General features: G+C 47.0%; 1 protein-coding gene across 1 annotated transcript in view; it reads left to right on the top strand.

Annotated features, from left to right (window-relative positions):
- Nucleotides 1–18,556, top strand: part of LOC138732431 (DDB1- and CUL4-associated factor 11-like) — an 82,155-nt gene that overhangs the window by 6,859 nt on the left and 56,740 nt on the right. The window contains exon 6 of the mRNA XM_069879046.1: nucleotides 17,782–17,946. Within this exon, the coding sequence (XP_069735147.1) occupies nucleotides 17,782–17,946 (165 nt within the window). The remainder of the gene's footprint in view (nucleotides 1–17,781; nucleotides 17,947–18,556) is intronic.

The following is an 18,556-nucleotide window of genomic DNA, read 5'->3' as shown; positions in this document are numbered from 1 at the left end:
ATCTAAAGCCAATGCGTTTTGCTTCAAAGGTGAGCAGCCACCCACCTGGCTGCTCTGGCTGTTCCCTGGTAGGGAACTACGCGTGGGATCCATGTTGTTCCCTTCTGCTCTCGTCCCTAATCTTGTCCACTTCAAAGATGAGCGGACACTTGCCTGGCTGCTCTAGCAGCTTTCAGACCTCAAATATTTGGTCCGGGCTGTTGGAGCTCTGTGGCCTCCCTCTCGCTTTTATAGGGGTGCCAGGGCGAGGCCCTTGGTGACATCAGCGTGTTACCTGGGCGACCGAGCGGTGACATCACAATGGCTCCATGGTGACCGTGGGTGACCGTGGGTGTGCCCGAGATCCACCGCAACGGGCTGCCCCCAGCCCCCAGGGGCACCCCTGGCTCCACGTCACCGCTACCACGTGTAATATATAAGTTTAGACGAAAATTAGAATCATAGTATCATAGAATTCTTCCACGCACTCCAGGAACCTCCTAGACTGCTTCCTTTCTGGTCTTTTGTACTTCCAGCAGATATCGGGAAGATTGATGTCTCCCACAAGAACGAGAGGCATTGATGTAGAGATTAACCCCAGCTGTTTATAGAAGAGCTCATCAGCTGCTTCTCCTTGGCTGGGTGGTCTGTAACAGACTCCCATCACAAAATCTACCTTCTTACGGGCTCCTATGATTTTAACCCACCGGCACTCAACCTCCTGATGGCCACAATCCATCTCAACGGTGTCCAAGTCCTCCCTTACAAAGAGGGCTACCCCGCCTCCTCTCCCACCCTTCCTATCCCACCTGAAGAGCTTATACCCCACCATAGTCGTACTCCAGTTATATGAGTCGTCCCACCACGTTTCTGTGATGGCAACAACATCATAGGCCCCTTGCCCTACGACAGCTTCCAGCTCTTCCTTCTTATTCCCCATGCTGTGTGCATTGGTGTAAATGCCCTTCAGCTGAGCTGCCGAGTCTTCAGCCCTCTTAGAGGGAACAGGGTTCGTTCCCAACTGCTACTGGAGTAGCTGGCTCCAGAGTGCCTCTATCTCTTTTAGCACCCCGAGGTGTGTTCTCCCCCACTTTCTGTGTGGTGAGGTACTGGTGGTCCACACCAGCACACCCTCTCCCAATCACCATTGCCCCTCGTCCAGGCTCGTTCCTGTCTAGCCTGGGCTCAACCCCCTCCCCCTTCACATCTAGTTTAAAGCTCGATTTATGAGCTTAGCTAGGGAGACACACGTGTCCCATCCTTAGCGATAAAGCCTGGGGGTGCGTGAGCCCCCCCATGATCAAAGAAGCCAAAGCCCCTCTCCTCGCACCAGGCTCAGAGCCAGGCATTAATCGAATTCTTCTTCCTGACTTCCTGCTCCTCTCTATTTAGCCTTGGGATGGAGCAGAATAGTACTTGTGCCCCAGAGCCCTCCATCATTTTCCCAATGGCCCTGAAGTCATTCTTGATGGTTTTGGTCTTTTTGTTTACTAGACCATCGTTACCTGTTTGGACTACTATCAGAGGATAGTAGTCTGTTTGATGGACTAGGGAAGGAAGTTTTCTAGCTACCTCCTTCACTGATGCCCCCGGTAAGCAGCAGACCTTTCTGTGGAGCGGGTCCGGTCTGCAAATGGGTCCCTCCGTTCCTTTTAGGAAGGAGTCCCCTACAACAATCACCCTCCTCTTCTTTTTGATGGAGGATGTTTTTATCTTTCTCTGACGATGGTGCGGCCTAGGGAAGGATTCTAGGCTGTTGGAACCATCATCCTCATGGAGAGTTTCCACCTGCAGCACCTGGTACTTGTTCACCAGGGGGATCTGGGGTTTTGGTGTCTGGGTGAGGGGAGCAGGTTTCTTTCGTCTGGCAGGAACTTGCTGCCATTCCCCATCATTTGTAGCCCCAACCTTGCAGTTTGCAGGTGGACGGTGTTTGGACACACCAGCTCCAGCAGGTTGCTGAGTTAGTGAGAGGGCCCTGCTCCACTGGTCTAGCTCCCTCTCACACTCCCTGATGGGGAGTGTTTGCAACATTTCAGAAACAGGGTGTTTTTGACAACAGATGACTGTTCACTATCAGCATGTTTCTACAATCTAGGCAAGAATTCAGCTGTATCACTCTATCACAGTACCACAAGAAGCTAGAAGACAAAGCTAGGTCAGCAGCTAAAATTTTGGCCTCTTGACAGCTGCATGGAGCACGTAAATATGTCAAGCCACCCCTGAAAGTAATAACAGCACAAGAAATCTCATTAACAATGTTTTATGAACACATTGTTAATGAGATTTCTTGTGCTGTTAACATTCAGTGCAGAGATGCAGGTCACATACTCACAAAAAAAGAGTAAGATATTCTACTAAAAGAAGAGTCCAATTTCAAGCCACCCACAAGATACAATGCTTCATTCAACATTATGTTGTGAAAACAAAATCTTTCAGGTTCAAAGGGGAAAATGTTAGCTGCCATATAGGAGGTGTAGGTTGAATGCTGAGTCTAGAAGAATGAGGATAGTGGTGAAGACACAGCTTTTACCACAATGAGAAAATACAATATATGCAAGCAAGGTACAGTAAGTACATTTAGTTGAGCCTTGTTGTACAAACAGGACAAAAGTGATGTTACAATAATTGGCACTTAAAATATTAACACTCAGAGGGCATATAGGAGGAACAGAACTGCTGACAGTAGCTTTGTATACTCATTTTGCACATTTGCCTTAGGAGCACTGTTTCTAAAGATAAACCTGCTTTGACTCTCAACACTGCTCCAGAGAATCAACATTTGACTCTCAACACTACTCCAGATAATCACATTGCATCTTCCAAACCAGGCTACTTAAAATGTCCAAAGTGAGGAGGGCCTCCAGGGAAGAACAATGAACTTTACAAACAGCAGAAATGAATGAAGAAGAAGTTTCAAGGCACAGAGAAGAGAGGCTCTTTCTGTGTGACACATAGCTGGCAACTTATGGGATTTTGTTTTGAAGAGGAGCTGGTCCTGTAGTGTAGTTAAATTTCCATTTCCTTTTTAATGCTTAAGTCCACTCATTTTATTTTATACCAAGGATATGGTTAATACTATAAAGATGACAGTATTGAGTTCTTGCAGTTTATGGAAAGCATCCTTGAATATTTTCCAGCTCTGTTCCACTCCCTTGTCTCAGAGGACCCTGATACAAGGGATCCTACTGAGTAACTCCTTGAAGAGCTGGAAGTCTGCTTTCCTAAAATTTAGTTCCCTGACTATACTCCTCGCCTGTCCCATGTCCCCCTGGACCTTGAACTCCACCAGTGAATGATCACTGCAGCCCAGGCTGCCTCCAATCCTAATATCATTGATGAGTTTGCTTGTATTGCTGATAATAAGGTCCAGTATTGCATCTTCTTGGGTGGGGGTCTCTACCAACTCTAGGGGGATGTCCCTGCCCATGGCAGGGGTCTTGGAACTAGATGATCTTTAAGGTCCCTTCCAACCCTAACTATTCTATGATTCTATGAGTTCAAGGACACAAATAGATTTCCAGAGAGTTTGCTGGTAGAGGTTTTTATTTCACAAGTTAAAATAAATCAAGGCTTGGATTCCTTAAGAAATGTAGTGACTGTTTGTTTTCCTTTTCCTCTGACAAGCTGCGAAGAACACAGTAATTTTGAATGTTCTCTATTATGTCAACATTAAAACAAACACTTAATTTTTGTAATAGTGGAATAAAAAGTTTTTAACTAAAATGACAGCTGATCAACTAGCTTTCAGCAACTGAATAAGCTACAGAATTACAGAATCACTAGGTTGGAATAGACCGACAGAATCATCAAGTCCTATTGCTACATGCGCTGTTAAGAAGTCTGTGCTCCATATTTATATATATATATATCCATATATATAACTACAGAAAGGCCAGATGGGTACCTTAGTCCAAAGTACTTGCTTCCTCTAAGAACCAGTTCTAGTCATGTTTTCAATGTATTTGCTAAAGATTGAGAACAAGACATATTTTTAGGATCACAGCTAAAATTTACATGTAACCATGAGCCCATGAACATAAGCTGTAAGAAAAGTAGTAGTACGAAACGGCCACGTTTGAGATGTGTGATAAATACCAAAACCCCAACAACCTGCAGGTGGATTAAACCCTCTCTGTGATGCCAGTACTGTGGCATGGATGTAGGTGAAATAATCCAATAATCTGACACATCTGTGTGTGTATCACACATCTCAAACGTGGCCGTTTCGTACTACTACAGTACTGGCATCACACAGAGGGTTTAATCCACCTGCAGGTTGTTGGGGTTTTGGTATTTGTTTGACACGCATACACCAGGCATTAAAACTCCTAATTTTTCATCATCATCTTAAGGTATCTTAAGGCTTTTATGTATTCGTACTTATTAAAAAAATGAAACTTTACCTATGTTTATTTGCACTTTGAGAATCTATTTACTTTTCAAAAACAACAAATATAAAACCCACTTTTCATCAGCTTATTTCTTTCCTTAGGAAGGGCACATAAATACAAAAATAACCAAGACTTCCATGTACACGAGAAAGCACAGAATCAATATAATCAAAAGCTGGAAGATGGAAAATGTTAAAGAAACTATAAAAGATATTCTAGGATCAATTACCCAGAACACAGAAAGTTTTGACAGTTCTGGTATATGAGCTTAGGCATAAAAAATACAAGTGCTTGATTTGAGCTTAATAGGAAGTGAGACTAATTTGCTATGCACAGAATTAGTACAAGCATTTCAAAGAACAAATAACCAGAATCCACAGTTCAATGTAATTTATTCCTCATTTTCATTTCTAAGATTTCTCGTGTACCTAGTAATAAAAATTTGAAGTGGATAAGATGGTAATTAGGTTTTGTGTCATCCTTTGTATGGATTTTCGTTTTCTAGCTATACCAGGCAGCACATGGAATACTACAGACTATATCAGGGGTCCCCAATAGTAAGGAAAATGAACACTATATACCTAACTTAAACAAAAGACCCTTGTTAGCAGTTTATTGCTTTCTGGAAAGGTTTTTGTCCTCTTTTTAAGGTTTATATGTTAGAGCCTTAAACTTAGGCTTGCCACTTACACAGAACTAAATTTTTTCAGCTGCTTTAAACACTAATGTTTTGGTGGCTCTGTAATGACTGCAGTACTGCATAGTAGGCTTTAGTCTGGCATGATAATCAACAAAGGCATCCAGGTTTTTTGTGTTAATGTTCATCAGTTTTCAGCCATAGGTTCACTTAGATATCTCACTGCCAGTAATAATAAACTATGTATTGAGTCCTTGCTTACATCTATGGCACAATTTTACATTTGAAGATATGTAGTCTCTCAGAAAACATCACAAAATGCCTGCTGTGTAAAATTAGGCTTAATCTTAATTATCTTGTTGTCTATTTCCTCGGCTTAATTAACTTTTCTGAGTGCTTTTCTACACTGCAATGAGGACTAAACCTATTTTGTCTTATTCAGCATGTCATAATTTCTTTTCCCTCAGTTCCTAAGACAACAAAAAGCTCTTCACAGTCCTAATTGCTTTTGAATGTCCTATGCTTTTACCCTGGGAAGCATGGATCCTCCATGCAGGTCCTTGCACATGACTCCAGCATTATTAATTACCAGTAAAATAAGTTCCTTTCCAGTGCAGCTGGAGCCCATGGCCCTGGCAGAGCCCACTGGCACACCTAAATGTAGGCTCTGTCTCCTGATTTCCATGAATGGCAAACTTTGGCAGTGGGTAACGGTAAAATATTTTTGAGCAGTCTGCAGAAAGTCCTTAAAAGTTTTATTAAGCATTATCTTTTAGTTTTACGCTTGACTGTAGGGAGTGCTGGGTGAGGTATTCACATGGCTTTTCCCATTAAAATCTCTTGAGGTGACAGGTCACATTTCACCTTTTTCTTCCTATATATCTTATACATCAGTGGGACATGTAACACCTGCAGACATTTCAGGCCAGCCTCTGCACAACTTTTTTTGCAACCTGATGTTGTAAAATAGGAGCTTTTGATGGATGCAATTACATCTTGGTTCCTTTTGAAGGGCTGTCCCAATTTTTTGCATTACTCATCCAGTAAAATGTGCGCCCCTTATTACTCTCTAGCATTAGAGGAACAAAACAAGGAATTGGTTCTCTTGGCAATTTTTTTCTGAAAACTTATTTCATGTGCATGTTTACAAGGGCAGGTGTCCATCCTGAGAACATACTTTAAATGACAAAGATATTCTCAAAATTGCAACATTTAGGCATCAGAATAAAGTAAACCCGGAAATTTACAAATGATGTACAGCTGTAAGTGTCTTCTTCTTGCTTCTCTTATTTTGTTGAAATAGTGCCCAAACAACATGAAGATTCAATCATAGAATCACCAGGTTGGAAGAGACCCACCAGATAATTGAGTCCAACCATTCCCATCAATCACTAAACCATGTCCCTCAGCGCCTCGTCCACTCGTCCCTTAAACCCCTCCAGGGAAGGTGACTCAACCACCTCCCTGGGCAGCCTCTGCCAGTGCCCAATGAACCTTTCCGTGAGAAATTTTTTCCTAATGTTCAGCCTAAACCTCCTTTGGCAGAGCTTGAGGCCATTCGCTCTCATCCTGTCCCTATTCAAGAATGTGAACAGTACATCACTGACAAGCCTCAATTGTTTGCACCTTAATTTCTGACAAAATGAAAAACTCTTCCCAACCATTCAAGCCATAGAACCATTTTATTTAACCTAGTCTCTTCAGAACCACTTTCCTTGAAATAAATAAGTATAAAAGACACTGCCAGAACCACCAAAGGCCACCACAGCAAACCTACATCTTCAAATCTCAGTGACAGGCTTTTCATTTCATCTTGAAATGAAAAAGAATAAGCAAAGAGTTTTTACCTGATTCTTTCAGTCCTTAAATCTTCTCTTTGGTAAACTCTGCTAAAAAATTTCAAAAGCAACGTACGAACCGGAAAGAGAAGATTCCTTTGCTGGTATAGGTTAGTATATATACTGCTTTTATCAAGGGTTCTGTCGCCACTAGAAAGAAAACATATAAAAATCTGAAGTAGTGCTTCTTAATTTTCAGATTTTAAACACACACACACAGAAGACCTGCAATCTCTGTCTGCAACTACCTACATTTAACTCCATAGGGAAGTACCAAAAAGTTTTAAAACAACTGCTGGGTAGACTTCTAAACCACTGAAACAGCACCTTCTTGTGTAACTCGTGAAAGAGCCATACACAAAAGAGCCACACAACACACAAGTGAAAACTTCAGAACTTCATAAAGACAAGGAAGTGCACAGGTTGTGAGGTAGCTGAGAATCAACAAGTTCCTGCCTTCCACAGCTACCTTCCACATCACAGAATCATACAACAGTTTGGGTTGGAAGGGACCTTAATGTCACCCAGTTCCAACAGCTCTGCCACGGGCAGGGACACCTTCCACTACGTCAGCTTGCTCAAAGCCTCATTCAACCTGGCCTTGAGGCATCCAAGACTTCTCTGGGCAACCTGTTCCAGTGCCTCGCCGCCCTCACAGAAAAAAATTCTTCCTAATATCTAATCTAAATCTCCCCTCTTTCAGCTTAAAACCGTTACCCATTGTCCTATCACTGCACTCCCTGATAAACGGCCCCCCACTCAGGTTTCCCCTGGGCTGATGGAAGATCTCACCAGAGACTTCTCTTCTCTAGGCTCTATAATCACAAACCTCTTAGCTTGCCCTCACAGGGGAGGCACTCCAGCCCTCTGATCATCTTTGTGGCCCTCCTCTGGACTCACTCTAAAAGATCCATGCCCTTTCTGTGCCCAGGACTCCAGAACTGAACACAGCACTCCAGGTGAGGTCTCACAAGAGCAGAGTAGAGGAGCAGCATCACCTCCCTTGACCTGCTGGTTGTACTTATTTTGATGCAGCCCAGGATATGGTTGGCTTTCTGGGCTGCAAGTGCACATTGCAATGACGTTGAGCTGCCAATCCACCGACGGCCACAAGTCCTTCCCTTCAGGGCCACTCTCAATCCATTCTCTGCCCAGCCTCTATCTGTGATTGGGATTGCCCTGACCCCTGACCCGGGTACAGGAACTCATGTTTCCACTTTTCCAGTCAGTAGGAATCCTTTTACTCAAGTGCAGTAGCCTCGTTTACCTATGTTCCCCTGAGGAGAACTATTAGACATTCTGGGGGCCTGAAAGGGTCAAAGACAGAATAATGAAAGCCAAGAGCCTGGAGAGCAATATTCTGTCTGGCCTGGAAGGGTCAGGAACAGAATATCATGCCAACAACAAAGCTGCTCCTCCTGACAGGGAGGATGTGGACTATCAGGGCTCTTGGCAACATGCTTAGTTTCTCATCATTCCAGGGCCCGAGTTAAATATATTTCAAGAACACCTGCAGGTCTAAGATAAGACCAGCACAAACAGAAGAATGTGTGAATCCTCGAACAGACACGTAGTCCCTCACTTGTAGAACTTGCAGAACTTGTATTCTCACGGTAAGAACAGCCGTAATGTAAACAGCGCACTCAAGCTTGGTAGAAACTGACAAGCTCTCCCAGGAGAGTATAAAAACTCTGGTTGAGGAATAAAGAATTGCTACTTGCCACCAGAGCAGTAGTCCGTCTAGTCTCTCTAAGACGTCCCTGTGAGCTGGTCTCCGTCAGGAAGGGACTTCAAAGCCCATCCAGTTCAACCCCTGCCACGGGCAGGGACACCTCCCACTGGATCAGGGGCTCCAAGTCCCATCCAGCCTGGCCTCGAACCCCTCCAGGGATGGGGCAGCCACCACTGCTCTGGGCAACCTGGGCCAGGGCCTCCCCACCCTCACAGCAGAACATTTCTTTCTGAGATCTCATCTCAATCTCCCCTCTTGCAGCCCAAAACTCTTCCCCCTCGTCCTATCCCTGCCCTCCGTGATCAAGAGACCCTCCCTAGCTTCCCTGGAGCTCCTTTCAGCGCTGGAAGCCGCTCTAAGGTCTCCCCAAAGCTTTCTCTCCTCCAGGCTGAACAACCCGAACTCTCCCAGCCTGTCCTTGTACGGCAGGCTCTCCAGCCCTCGGATCATCTCCATGGCTTCCTCTGGACTCACTCTAATAGACCCACGTGCTTCTTGTGCTGAGGAAGGAGATCACTGCTGCACAGGACACTTCTGTGCTTTATGAAATAACATATACATTCATAGCTTTGCCTGGTGGAAGCTGCCGGCTGTAGCTGCACTGCAGGAAAAAGAGCGTTTGGGAAGGAGGCTGCTGGGAGGAGGGGCCGAGCGGCACACCAGAAATTTCACTCTGACTGCAAAAATAAGCTGCTGTTCTAACCCATCTCAGTAAACCGAGATGAGTCTGGTTGCTTGGCAGAAAGCAGGTACAGGATGAAAAGGGAGGACGGCAGAAGGAAGCGCTGCTGGCGTTACTACCTTCCTGCAAGAGGAGACCTTGCAGAACAGCCAGCTCTGCTACCGCAGCAGCCATTGATTTTTCAGAGGTCGATACTCCACTCCCACAGATCCGCTCGGCACAAGCTTTAATCACATCTCCTGCTCCTGCCCTGTGCCGCTCTCCTCCATCGCTTCCCCTCCAAATAAAATTTAAAATAAAAAGGTGGGGGAAGGGGGCTCTCCTCCCGCTCCGAACACTGAAAGATTCTGTACTCTCGCTCGGTGCAGAGGAGAGATTCAAGCGCTGTGGTTGCAGCACTAAGCACAGACGGAGCAACGTGATTCACCCACAGAACAAGATGTCGCTGAAGGGAAAATCCAGCCTGTGGAAGGCTGGCGTTCCCACTTGGAGAACATGGAGCGCCGAGGTCTTCTGCAGGACCCTGGGAGATGCAGCAGCAAAACTCCCCAGAAAAGAGTTATCATTAACCCTCTGAAAGATGCCTGGCTTCTAAAAAGCACTCCTAGGGTTATCTAAATACAGATGCAACTCAGTGTTCCAAGCAGGAGCTTCTGAAGGGGCGTAAACTAGATGTAAACTAGATGACCTGTCAAGGTCCCTTCCAATCCAAAGCATTCTACGATTCCAAATGTTGGCCTGCCCACCAAGCAGTGGTGTTGGCACCTGAAAGGGTAAACCCTGAGGCTTCAACAGGAACGCTGACCCTAAACTAAGTTGCAGGGAAGAGGCAGGGAAGACCCAAGGCACAATGAGCAGCAACATCACAGCAGCACAGAGTCATGGGATAGTTTGGGTCGGAAGGGAACTCAAAGCCCATCCAGTTCCAACCCCTGCCACGGGCAGGGACACCTCCCACTGGATTAGGGGCTCCAAGCCCCATCCAACCTGGCCTTGAACCCCTCCAGGGATGGGGCAGCAACCACTTATCCAGATAACCTGGGCCAGGGCCTCCCCACCCTCACAGGAAAATATTTCTTCCTAAGATCTCACCTCAGTTTTCCCTCGTCCAGCTGAAAACCATTCCCCCTTGTCCTATCCCTGCACTCTCTGGGTGCCCTCAGTAGCACCGCTTTTTGGGAGCGTGGTAGGGACACCTGAGGAGAACAGGATCAAAGAGTCGATCGCATCCATCAGGAAGGCTGCTCAGGTATCAGGCCTTGGAAAGGAAAGTGCCTGTGAGGGACTAGCGTGGGTCTGAGACGACAGACTACAGTCACTTATTTATTAAAGAGCTTTTCTCTTCCTTCTAAAGGTTTTTAAGTACCCCGCTTCACTCTGAGGACAAACTCCAGCCCCTTCGCAATGCTACATCACCCAAGAGGCAGGAAGCTCCCCTCTTTCTGCCAGCCATAAGGATCTTCCAACTCCCCAGCAGTGCTTCCTCTGGAAGGCACTTTCATCTCCAACATGTTCAATTTAGGCTCCAAAGCGTTGAGTTATCTCGGCATGTGATGGTGCCACCATGCCAACCACAGCAGCTTGGGTGGGCAAAGTACCGGAGCAAAGGCAAGAGGCTGAATAATCACAAACTTAGACAGGCGTCTGCTCAGTGCAACGCCTGGGATTTTGAGACAATTCAGCTTTTGGTATTGTTACCTGCCTCTTTGAAACAACCGAGTGACAGAATTCCTGAAATAAGCAGAAGGAGGAAAGATTTTAGGAGAGAATAAGGTTTCGAAGGTACCAGAAATTAACTGGTGGCAGTGGCAGAGGGCTCTGCACAGCCCAGACTGGGCCCAAGTGCTCCTGCCTGATGGATCTGGCAGTCCTTTCGCTGGAAAAAGCTGCTAGGGAGAGAGCTGAAAGCTGGCAGCTCCTTTCCAAAGTCCTCCCAAAGCAGGGATGCAGTGATGGAGCAAGCTGAGGGGCTACAGCTGAGACCCTGGACACTGCCAGCTGGGGTGGCTCTGGAAAAAACCATTTGTGTGCAAGGATCTGCTTGCAAAAATGCACCTGCTGACCCAGGGAGCATGGAGAAACTGCAAACACATTAGGAAAGAACTAAGGGAATTCTCCTTTCACCCTTCCTCAGCGCAGAGGAAGGGGTAGCACAACCATGGGAACCTGGCCCATGCCAGACATTGATGTATGCCCAGCGCTACCCCTTGGGCCAGGGTGCCAGAACAGTCAATTCCTAAAAGTTGCCCCCTTCTCCCCCTTCTCCCCCTTCTCCTTTTTCGCCCCGCTTGCTCCCTTCTCCTTTCAATACGCATTTCTATTTTCTCATGTAAAATCCTATTCAAAACCATAACCAAACCCAGTGACACAGCTCCTCCTCCAATTACCCGGCCTTGTTTGAAATCACGGCATGAACTTTGGACCCACAAGGGCGCAGGCACCGGCCCATCCGAGCCGCGCAGCCGCTGCAGGACGGAGCAGAGCAGCCAAGCCCTGGGCCCCTGTCCTGTCCCACATTTGAGCTTCATGTGGAAGCAGTTTTCTCCAGGGCATTTATGATCGTGCACGTCTCCAAGACGAGTCAATCCAGCCCGCCAAAAGGAAAATGATTCCCATGAACCAAAAGCTCAGGTGTGGCAGCGTTTAACACACATGAAGTGCTGTCAGCTGAAGTTAAACACCTTTGTTTTCCCCTGCGACTGCCCCACGCAGTAGCTGAAGGTCACACCACCACGGGCTTTCCCTCCCTCACATGGTGCAGGACCTCTGGCAGGTTAAGTTTGAATGGAAAGGGAAGAGGTCGAGGTTAGTGTGCCCGACAGACTGACAAGAGGCTTCCGCACCATTTCAAGTGTCTCCAATGACACCAAGTGAGCAGCAAAAAGGAAGGGCCAAACTGATTTCCCTGCTCTACAACAACGAGCTGCTCAAGAGCGAGGGTCACCAGTGAGGTGCGTGCTTCAGCAGCCACGGCGCAGGGAGTGGCTCCGTATTCCCAGGCTGCGGCAGCGCAGGGGATGCGTGTGACGGGGCACACGGCTATTGTTCAGGATCCCAGACCAGAACTGGTCACCCTACAGCAATTCCCTGATTAAACACTGACCCGCCTTCTCACGCCGGCCAGGCTCAAAAGAAAACGAGCCCGTCCTCTCCCGAGCAAGCTGCCAGGCGTCCCTGCTGCCCACCTCCACACGGAGGTCGCCGTCTTCTTTTTCAGTAGTCTCCGTATCAGACATCGCTCCTAAGGAAACGAAAGGCTGGGGGTTAGGGGAATGTGTGCGAGGCGTGCAGGCAGGAAGCAGAGCTGAGCAGCTCGAGACCAGAATAGAAACAGGAATCGAGCCCGGCATCGAGCGCAGCACAACGCGCTGCCGGCACAGGCTCCTGCGAGGCTGCATCGGCAGCTCCACGCGGCATCATCTCGAAAGGGATGCTGATCGGAGGCAGAGGGCTCCGCGCAGCCTGGATTGGGCTCAGGAGCTGCAGCACGGGCTGGGGAGTTTCCTCCTGGAGCACCGGGGCGGATTAAGCTCCGTTCAAACCCAGACGAAGGGGCGGGAGGAGAGAAAATTGCCACATGGACAAATAGCTGCGCAACCCAGAGAAGCAGGTTGCAGTGTGAAACACGTCAATGGGGTGGCTGGAAGGTGAGGGTCATTTTGCAAGCGGCAATCCGAGCCCTTCGCCACTGGAGAAATTATTAGTAAAATTAAGAATTAAAACAAACACACACACAGCCTTCCCAAGCAACCACACAGAAGTGATGGTCAGTATTGCACATACAATGAAAAGCGCTGGCAGAGAAGCCTTGGCCAGGAAGAAAATATTTCCAACTCCCAATATCGGCATAATTTGGGATAAACACCTTCCTATCAGCATAAAACACCATTCACTGATCCTGCTAATCCCAGTGTTCCAGGTCCTGGGCTCCCCAGGGCATTTCTCTGCACATCCCTGGTGATGCCCGGGCACCCAGCGTGCAGCCACCCTGCTCTGAAATGCACACAGCTCTACTCCCTCTCCAGGCAAGCAATAAGACAAGCTCAAAAGGCCAAATGCAAACCAAACAGAAGCATTCCGACATGGAAAAAGGAAATAAAAAATAGTTATAAGGAGCCTGAAGTGACCAGCAAGTTCAACTCGAAAAGGTTCTCTTCCCCTCTCCCAAAACAGATAGCCAGAATGATCAATTCTGAGCTCAAATAATATCAAGAAAGGGTTCCTTTCCTGGGCTGCCCCTCCCTCGGCAGCACTCTCAGCTCTCTGCTGTGTTTCTGCCTGTTGCAGCGATTATTTCCAGGTCAGGGGACGCAGCTGACAGAGCTCAACTTTATTCCACTCCAAGAGCACACAAGCTGAAGTGACCACTTTGGAAGAATGGAGGATCCAAACGGTGCTCCCCCAACAGCCTCCTGAGTACCCAAATTCAGAACCTACCTGGCTTAAGAAAGGAAGAGGCAAGCAAACACAGAAATACCCCTCGCTGCTGGGGATATGCACAGGAGGGCTCCTTCTGCACCAGCCAAACCCTGCAGCCTCACCCTTCTCCCCTCCCCACAAAATCCAGTTTCGTTAAACCCATTTTAGATGGGTTTAGATCCAAGACGAGAACACCTTTGGAAGTTAAACCTGGATCAGGAATTTGGCTGCAGTCGGTTATACCCCTTCCTGCCATTGCCAAGACACTTTAAGGCTTGAAAGCAGAGAGGAACCCAAGTGAAACACAGCTGGAGAAGCAAAAGCGTTTTCCAAAGAGTGCAAAATACCAAGAGTAAAACAATTCCCATTCCACAGCCAGATGAAAAGAAGTTGCCCAGAGAAGGGATGAGGTTTCTCCTTCAGGCCAAAACAAACTAAGGACTTTCTGGAGTGGGAATTCCAAAACTTTCATACAAGCTGCCCCCGTTTGCTTCATTCGCCGCAACAAAAACTCAAAGACAACCTCGCTCTTTCAGGACCCCCCCATAACCCTGTCAGCATCCATCCTTCTGGTTTGGCAAGAAATCCCATCCCATGCAGAACCTTTCCCATTGAAACATTGCTGAAAACAACACCTCTTACTAAAGTTTTTTTCCACAGCCCCCACAAGGGAAACTTCAGAGGAATCCCAGAAGATGCAGCAAAAAGCAAACACGATCCAGTATTCGCTGGTATCAAATTGGCTTTGCATTATAAACGGCTTCTGGGGCCAGCCTGGATGTCCTAATGCCACAGCCAGCAACCTCTGCGGTGGGGAAGGTGGATGGAAACACCCTGGCAGGGCAACCACTGCCTTGATGCTCTGCTCCACATCCCCCTCAAAGACATCAGGAATTCTCACATTCACTTCCTTCCAGGCAGTCCATAAAAGACAAGGAGACTGGGGTAAGATACCAACCTGTCGCCTCTTCCATCACGAGACACAGAATTCCTCCCAACAAGCCTAGAACTCCAGAGAACTTGGACTGTAAATCAGTTCTGTTGCCAAGCCCAAATGGATGTCCTAGCACCCTGTTTGCTTCCCCTCTATCTTCTGCCAGCGCCTTCCACGTCTAAGCAGAAGGCAATTAATAGCTGGAAATATTTGACTCCTACAGACGCAGAATCCAAGCCTCGAAACATAAAGGCACCAAAGAAACTGGATACGACTCACCAGGAAGAATTCTTTGCGAAAGAGAAGAGACTAGGGAATCCCTTGGGAGAAAGATTCTATACTAAGGATTACTGTTCCTCGGTTACAGCCAGACACCAAAGAACACACTTCTCCCATACACAACAGCAATCTCAGTGCAGCTGAGCTGCAATCCTGACAGAGCCTCCCTAGGGAACAGCAAATCCTTCCCTTAGCGCGTTACAGGAGAAGAGCTGCAGCCGGGACACTCGCACGGATTCGTTGCTCTTTAAGAGGCACCAGGGAGTTTAAGTTTGCAGCAGCGTTATCCCCAAAAACACAGCAAGGATCATTTTCAGAGAGGGAACAAACGAGGGAGGAAACGTCCCAGCCAGAACAGCCGACAACACAAGCAGAAATGGGAGACCAGACATTTTGCTACTTACAGACAAAGCGTTTGAGAGCTCAGTAATTTGACTCTTCTGCTGTTCAAAGACCGAATATGGGAACATCATCAGGAAAAAGTTGAGTGATTGATACAAAAATCACCACCAGGAAGATACCTGAAGCCACCCACCCAGAACAACCAACGAGAGGTCCCTCAAGCAGATCCTAACAAAAGCAGCAAGAGCAGGACCTGAACAACCAGCCACATCCCCATCCAAATCACCAACTCAAGATGGAAAGAGTCCCCGCTTCGTTGCTTTGAACTCCAACATTAATGTTGCTGTACATTATTCACATGTTAAGGCCAAAGACTCGCAAAGGCACCAGGCACATTAATTTAACGCTTCCTAAGTACCTAAAAAGCAGCAATCTCCTTCCCCTGCTGCAGCTGATCCATGTTTAATTAAAGATGATGGATGGCACAATTCACCCCGATTCCAAGATATCCAACGAGCTATTCCGAGGCTTAGAAAAGGCCTAAGAACACCACAAAAAAAAATTAAAAGCCCACAAATGAACTGTGCTTCTGTAAGTCAGACATAACAGCAGAACAGGGATGAAGGAAGCCTCCTGAGTAGGATAAAACTTTCTAAACCAGACAGACTGAGCAATATAAGGAAGATAAAAAGAAATTGATAGCACCCTTCCCCACCGCTCTTTTGTTTCTAAGCACCCACAAGCCAAACTTTGTGAAGAGATCGATGCCTGAAACAGAGCTGGCTGACACACACCTCGGTGGTCACCCCTTCCACGACATCGCCCTCTGATCCATTTCTCCATTTACACACACAGTGTTGGTCTTGTTCTACCAGATCGCAGCTGGAGGGCAAGGAACGATGAAACACGTGCAAGAATAAGGGGGAGTTTCTGCACAGGGGCTCCTTTTTTTTCCCATTTTTGACTTAGTGTGGAAGAGAAGGCCCAAAAGCACAACGGGGCAGGGTGAGCTAAAGAGCATCTGGCTTCTGTCTTTACGGTCACGGAGATGACCTGAAGGGCTGGAGCACCTCCTGTACAAGGACAGGCTGAGAGCATTGAGGTTGTTCAGCCTGGAGAAGAGAAGGCTCCGGGGAAACCTTAGAGCAGCTTCCAGTACTGAAAGGGGCTCCAGTAAAGCTGGGGAGGGCAGGGATAAAACAAGGGCAAGCAGTTATAAGCTGAAAACCTGATCTGGTGGGAAGTGTCCTTGCCCATGGCAGGGGGTTGGAACTGGTTGGAACTTTGAGGGACTTCCAACCCAAACCATTCCATCATTCTATGATCCTCAAATGCAAATTATTTGGTGATAAAGCCAAGAAAAGAAGATAACTGGAAAGAAAGCCTGTTTGAAACATAAATAAGCTTTACAGCCAAGCTAGTCTAAAAGCTGCACTGATTTTTTTGCAAACCTCTTTAGCGCATTATTAAAAACTGGTGGACATTTCAAACATTTAAACTGGATCAGATTCCCTTACTTCCAGGTTCCTTCACCTTTACAGCGCAGATGGCTCTTTTCTTAAACTGCTTGGGAAAACTTGAAAGGGGCCAAATATATTAAACCACAAGGTATAAAACAAACTCCCACTTGGTACTTAGAAGGAGCCACTTCTGCTAAGCAGAGCAACTAACTCCTACAATCTGAGTCAGAGGGCGCTGATTGGTAGGATTCAGGAAGGCTCCATCAACAATGCTGCTGAACAGGACTTCCCACCGTTCTGAGCTAGAGCAATTGCTTCAATTACTTCAGCAGCTTCGCTTTTCCTACGTTCTTCACCAGAAGATGGGTCACATGGAAGAACTTGTGCAGAGGCAGAGTGGAAAGAAAAGCTATTTAAAAGGATTTTTTTTTTCCCTAGGCCTCAGAACAAATTAAATCTTTGTAATCGGGGTCCAAAAGGAGGAAGAAAAAAAAAAGGAAAAAGAAAGAAAGAAACAACCCACAACTAGTCCCATTAGGTGGTCAGAACCAGAATCACTTTGTATTTGGGGTGACAATTTGTACCCACACTCTGAAGGAGTTATTTGAAGGGGCTCACAACAAAGCCCTTCTTGCTGCCGCGAGCTAAAATAACTTTGCTATGTACACAGCTCGCTCTCCTCTGCCCAATCCAACTGCAGCTCTGAAACCTCAGCCAGTGCTGAAACACAAAAATAAAAGCTCACTCACTTTCTATGGGTTACTATGAAAGAAAGCAGCAAAATCGGAACTTGACAGCTCAAAACTCATCCTCTGAGGCAGAGGCACAGACTAGCCTGTGCAAATCAATCCAACTTTGAATCCTGCTCTGTTTTCTTGGTGAAGTTTCAAGCCACCCAAGTCCCAAACCTGCTAGGACATCAGGCACCAACCTCACACCCAGCTGTTCACCATACACACAGCAAGCAGATTTAGTACAGAAAAGACAACTTAATTCTCCTTCCGCCAAGGAAGGTTCTACCTGGCGCTGATCTTCCTCACCCTGGGTACTAAGAAACTTGTCTTTTTCAACAATTGTTCCGTTAGATTGGGCCAAAGCAGCTGAAACCAGCAGTTCAAGGATCCAACAACACCGACAGGGAAGCACACGGCCACTCGCTACCCACCGTTGCGACACCGGGCAAGGAACCCGAGTGGGACATAAACGAGATGCCATCACCACAGGTCAGGGCCTATTCCAACAGCAGTCAGGTACTTCAGACACTGCAAACAAAGCTCAGACACCCTCTTAGCTCCAACACGCAGACCAGACCATTCAGGGTTAAACGTTACTCACAAATCCATTACTTCTGTAAATTACATTTCATCTCCAGTGGGAAGCCAGAAGCTAATGACTTAGTAAAAAGCACAGGCAGCCTCCATCATTCCCATCTCCATGTAGAATACTACCAGTGCTAATTTATCCTGCTGTGCTTCTGATTGCCCTCGCCCCGTTCACTTCTAGATCAGCTCCCCACTCACCGGCAGGCTAGAAGGCCTGGACTGAAGAGCCAAGTTCATATCTTCTTGCCCTTTACTGGAAGCCACTGAGGGAGCAGACGACGCCTGGGACCCAAACGAGTCTTGAGATAACTCCTGAAACAGCAAGAAACACCAAAAAAACCCCCACAAATGGGAATAAAATCAAGGCTCTGCTGGAATCTCTCTGGTATATTCTTGTGTTGTGGAGGAATTTGCCCAAAACAGGAAATAATCACAGAATCACAGAATAACCAGGTTGGAAGAGACCCACCGGATCATCGACTCCAACCGTTCCTATCAAACACTAAACCATATCCCTCACCACCTCATCCACCCATGC

This window comes from Phaenicophaeus curvirostris, chromosome 31 (genome assembly GCF_032191515.1).
Source record: "Phaenicophaeus curvirostris isolate KB17595 chromosome 31, BPBGC_Pcur_1.0, whole genome shotgun sequence".
NCBI classification, from domain to species: domain Eukaryota; kingdom Metazoa; phylum Chordata; class Aves; order Cuculiformes; family Cuculidae; genus Phaenicophaeus; species Phaenicophaeus curvirostris.
Note: the sequence above shows the minus strand (reverse complement) of the source record. Positions and strands in the feature narration are given on the sequence as shown.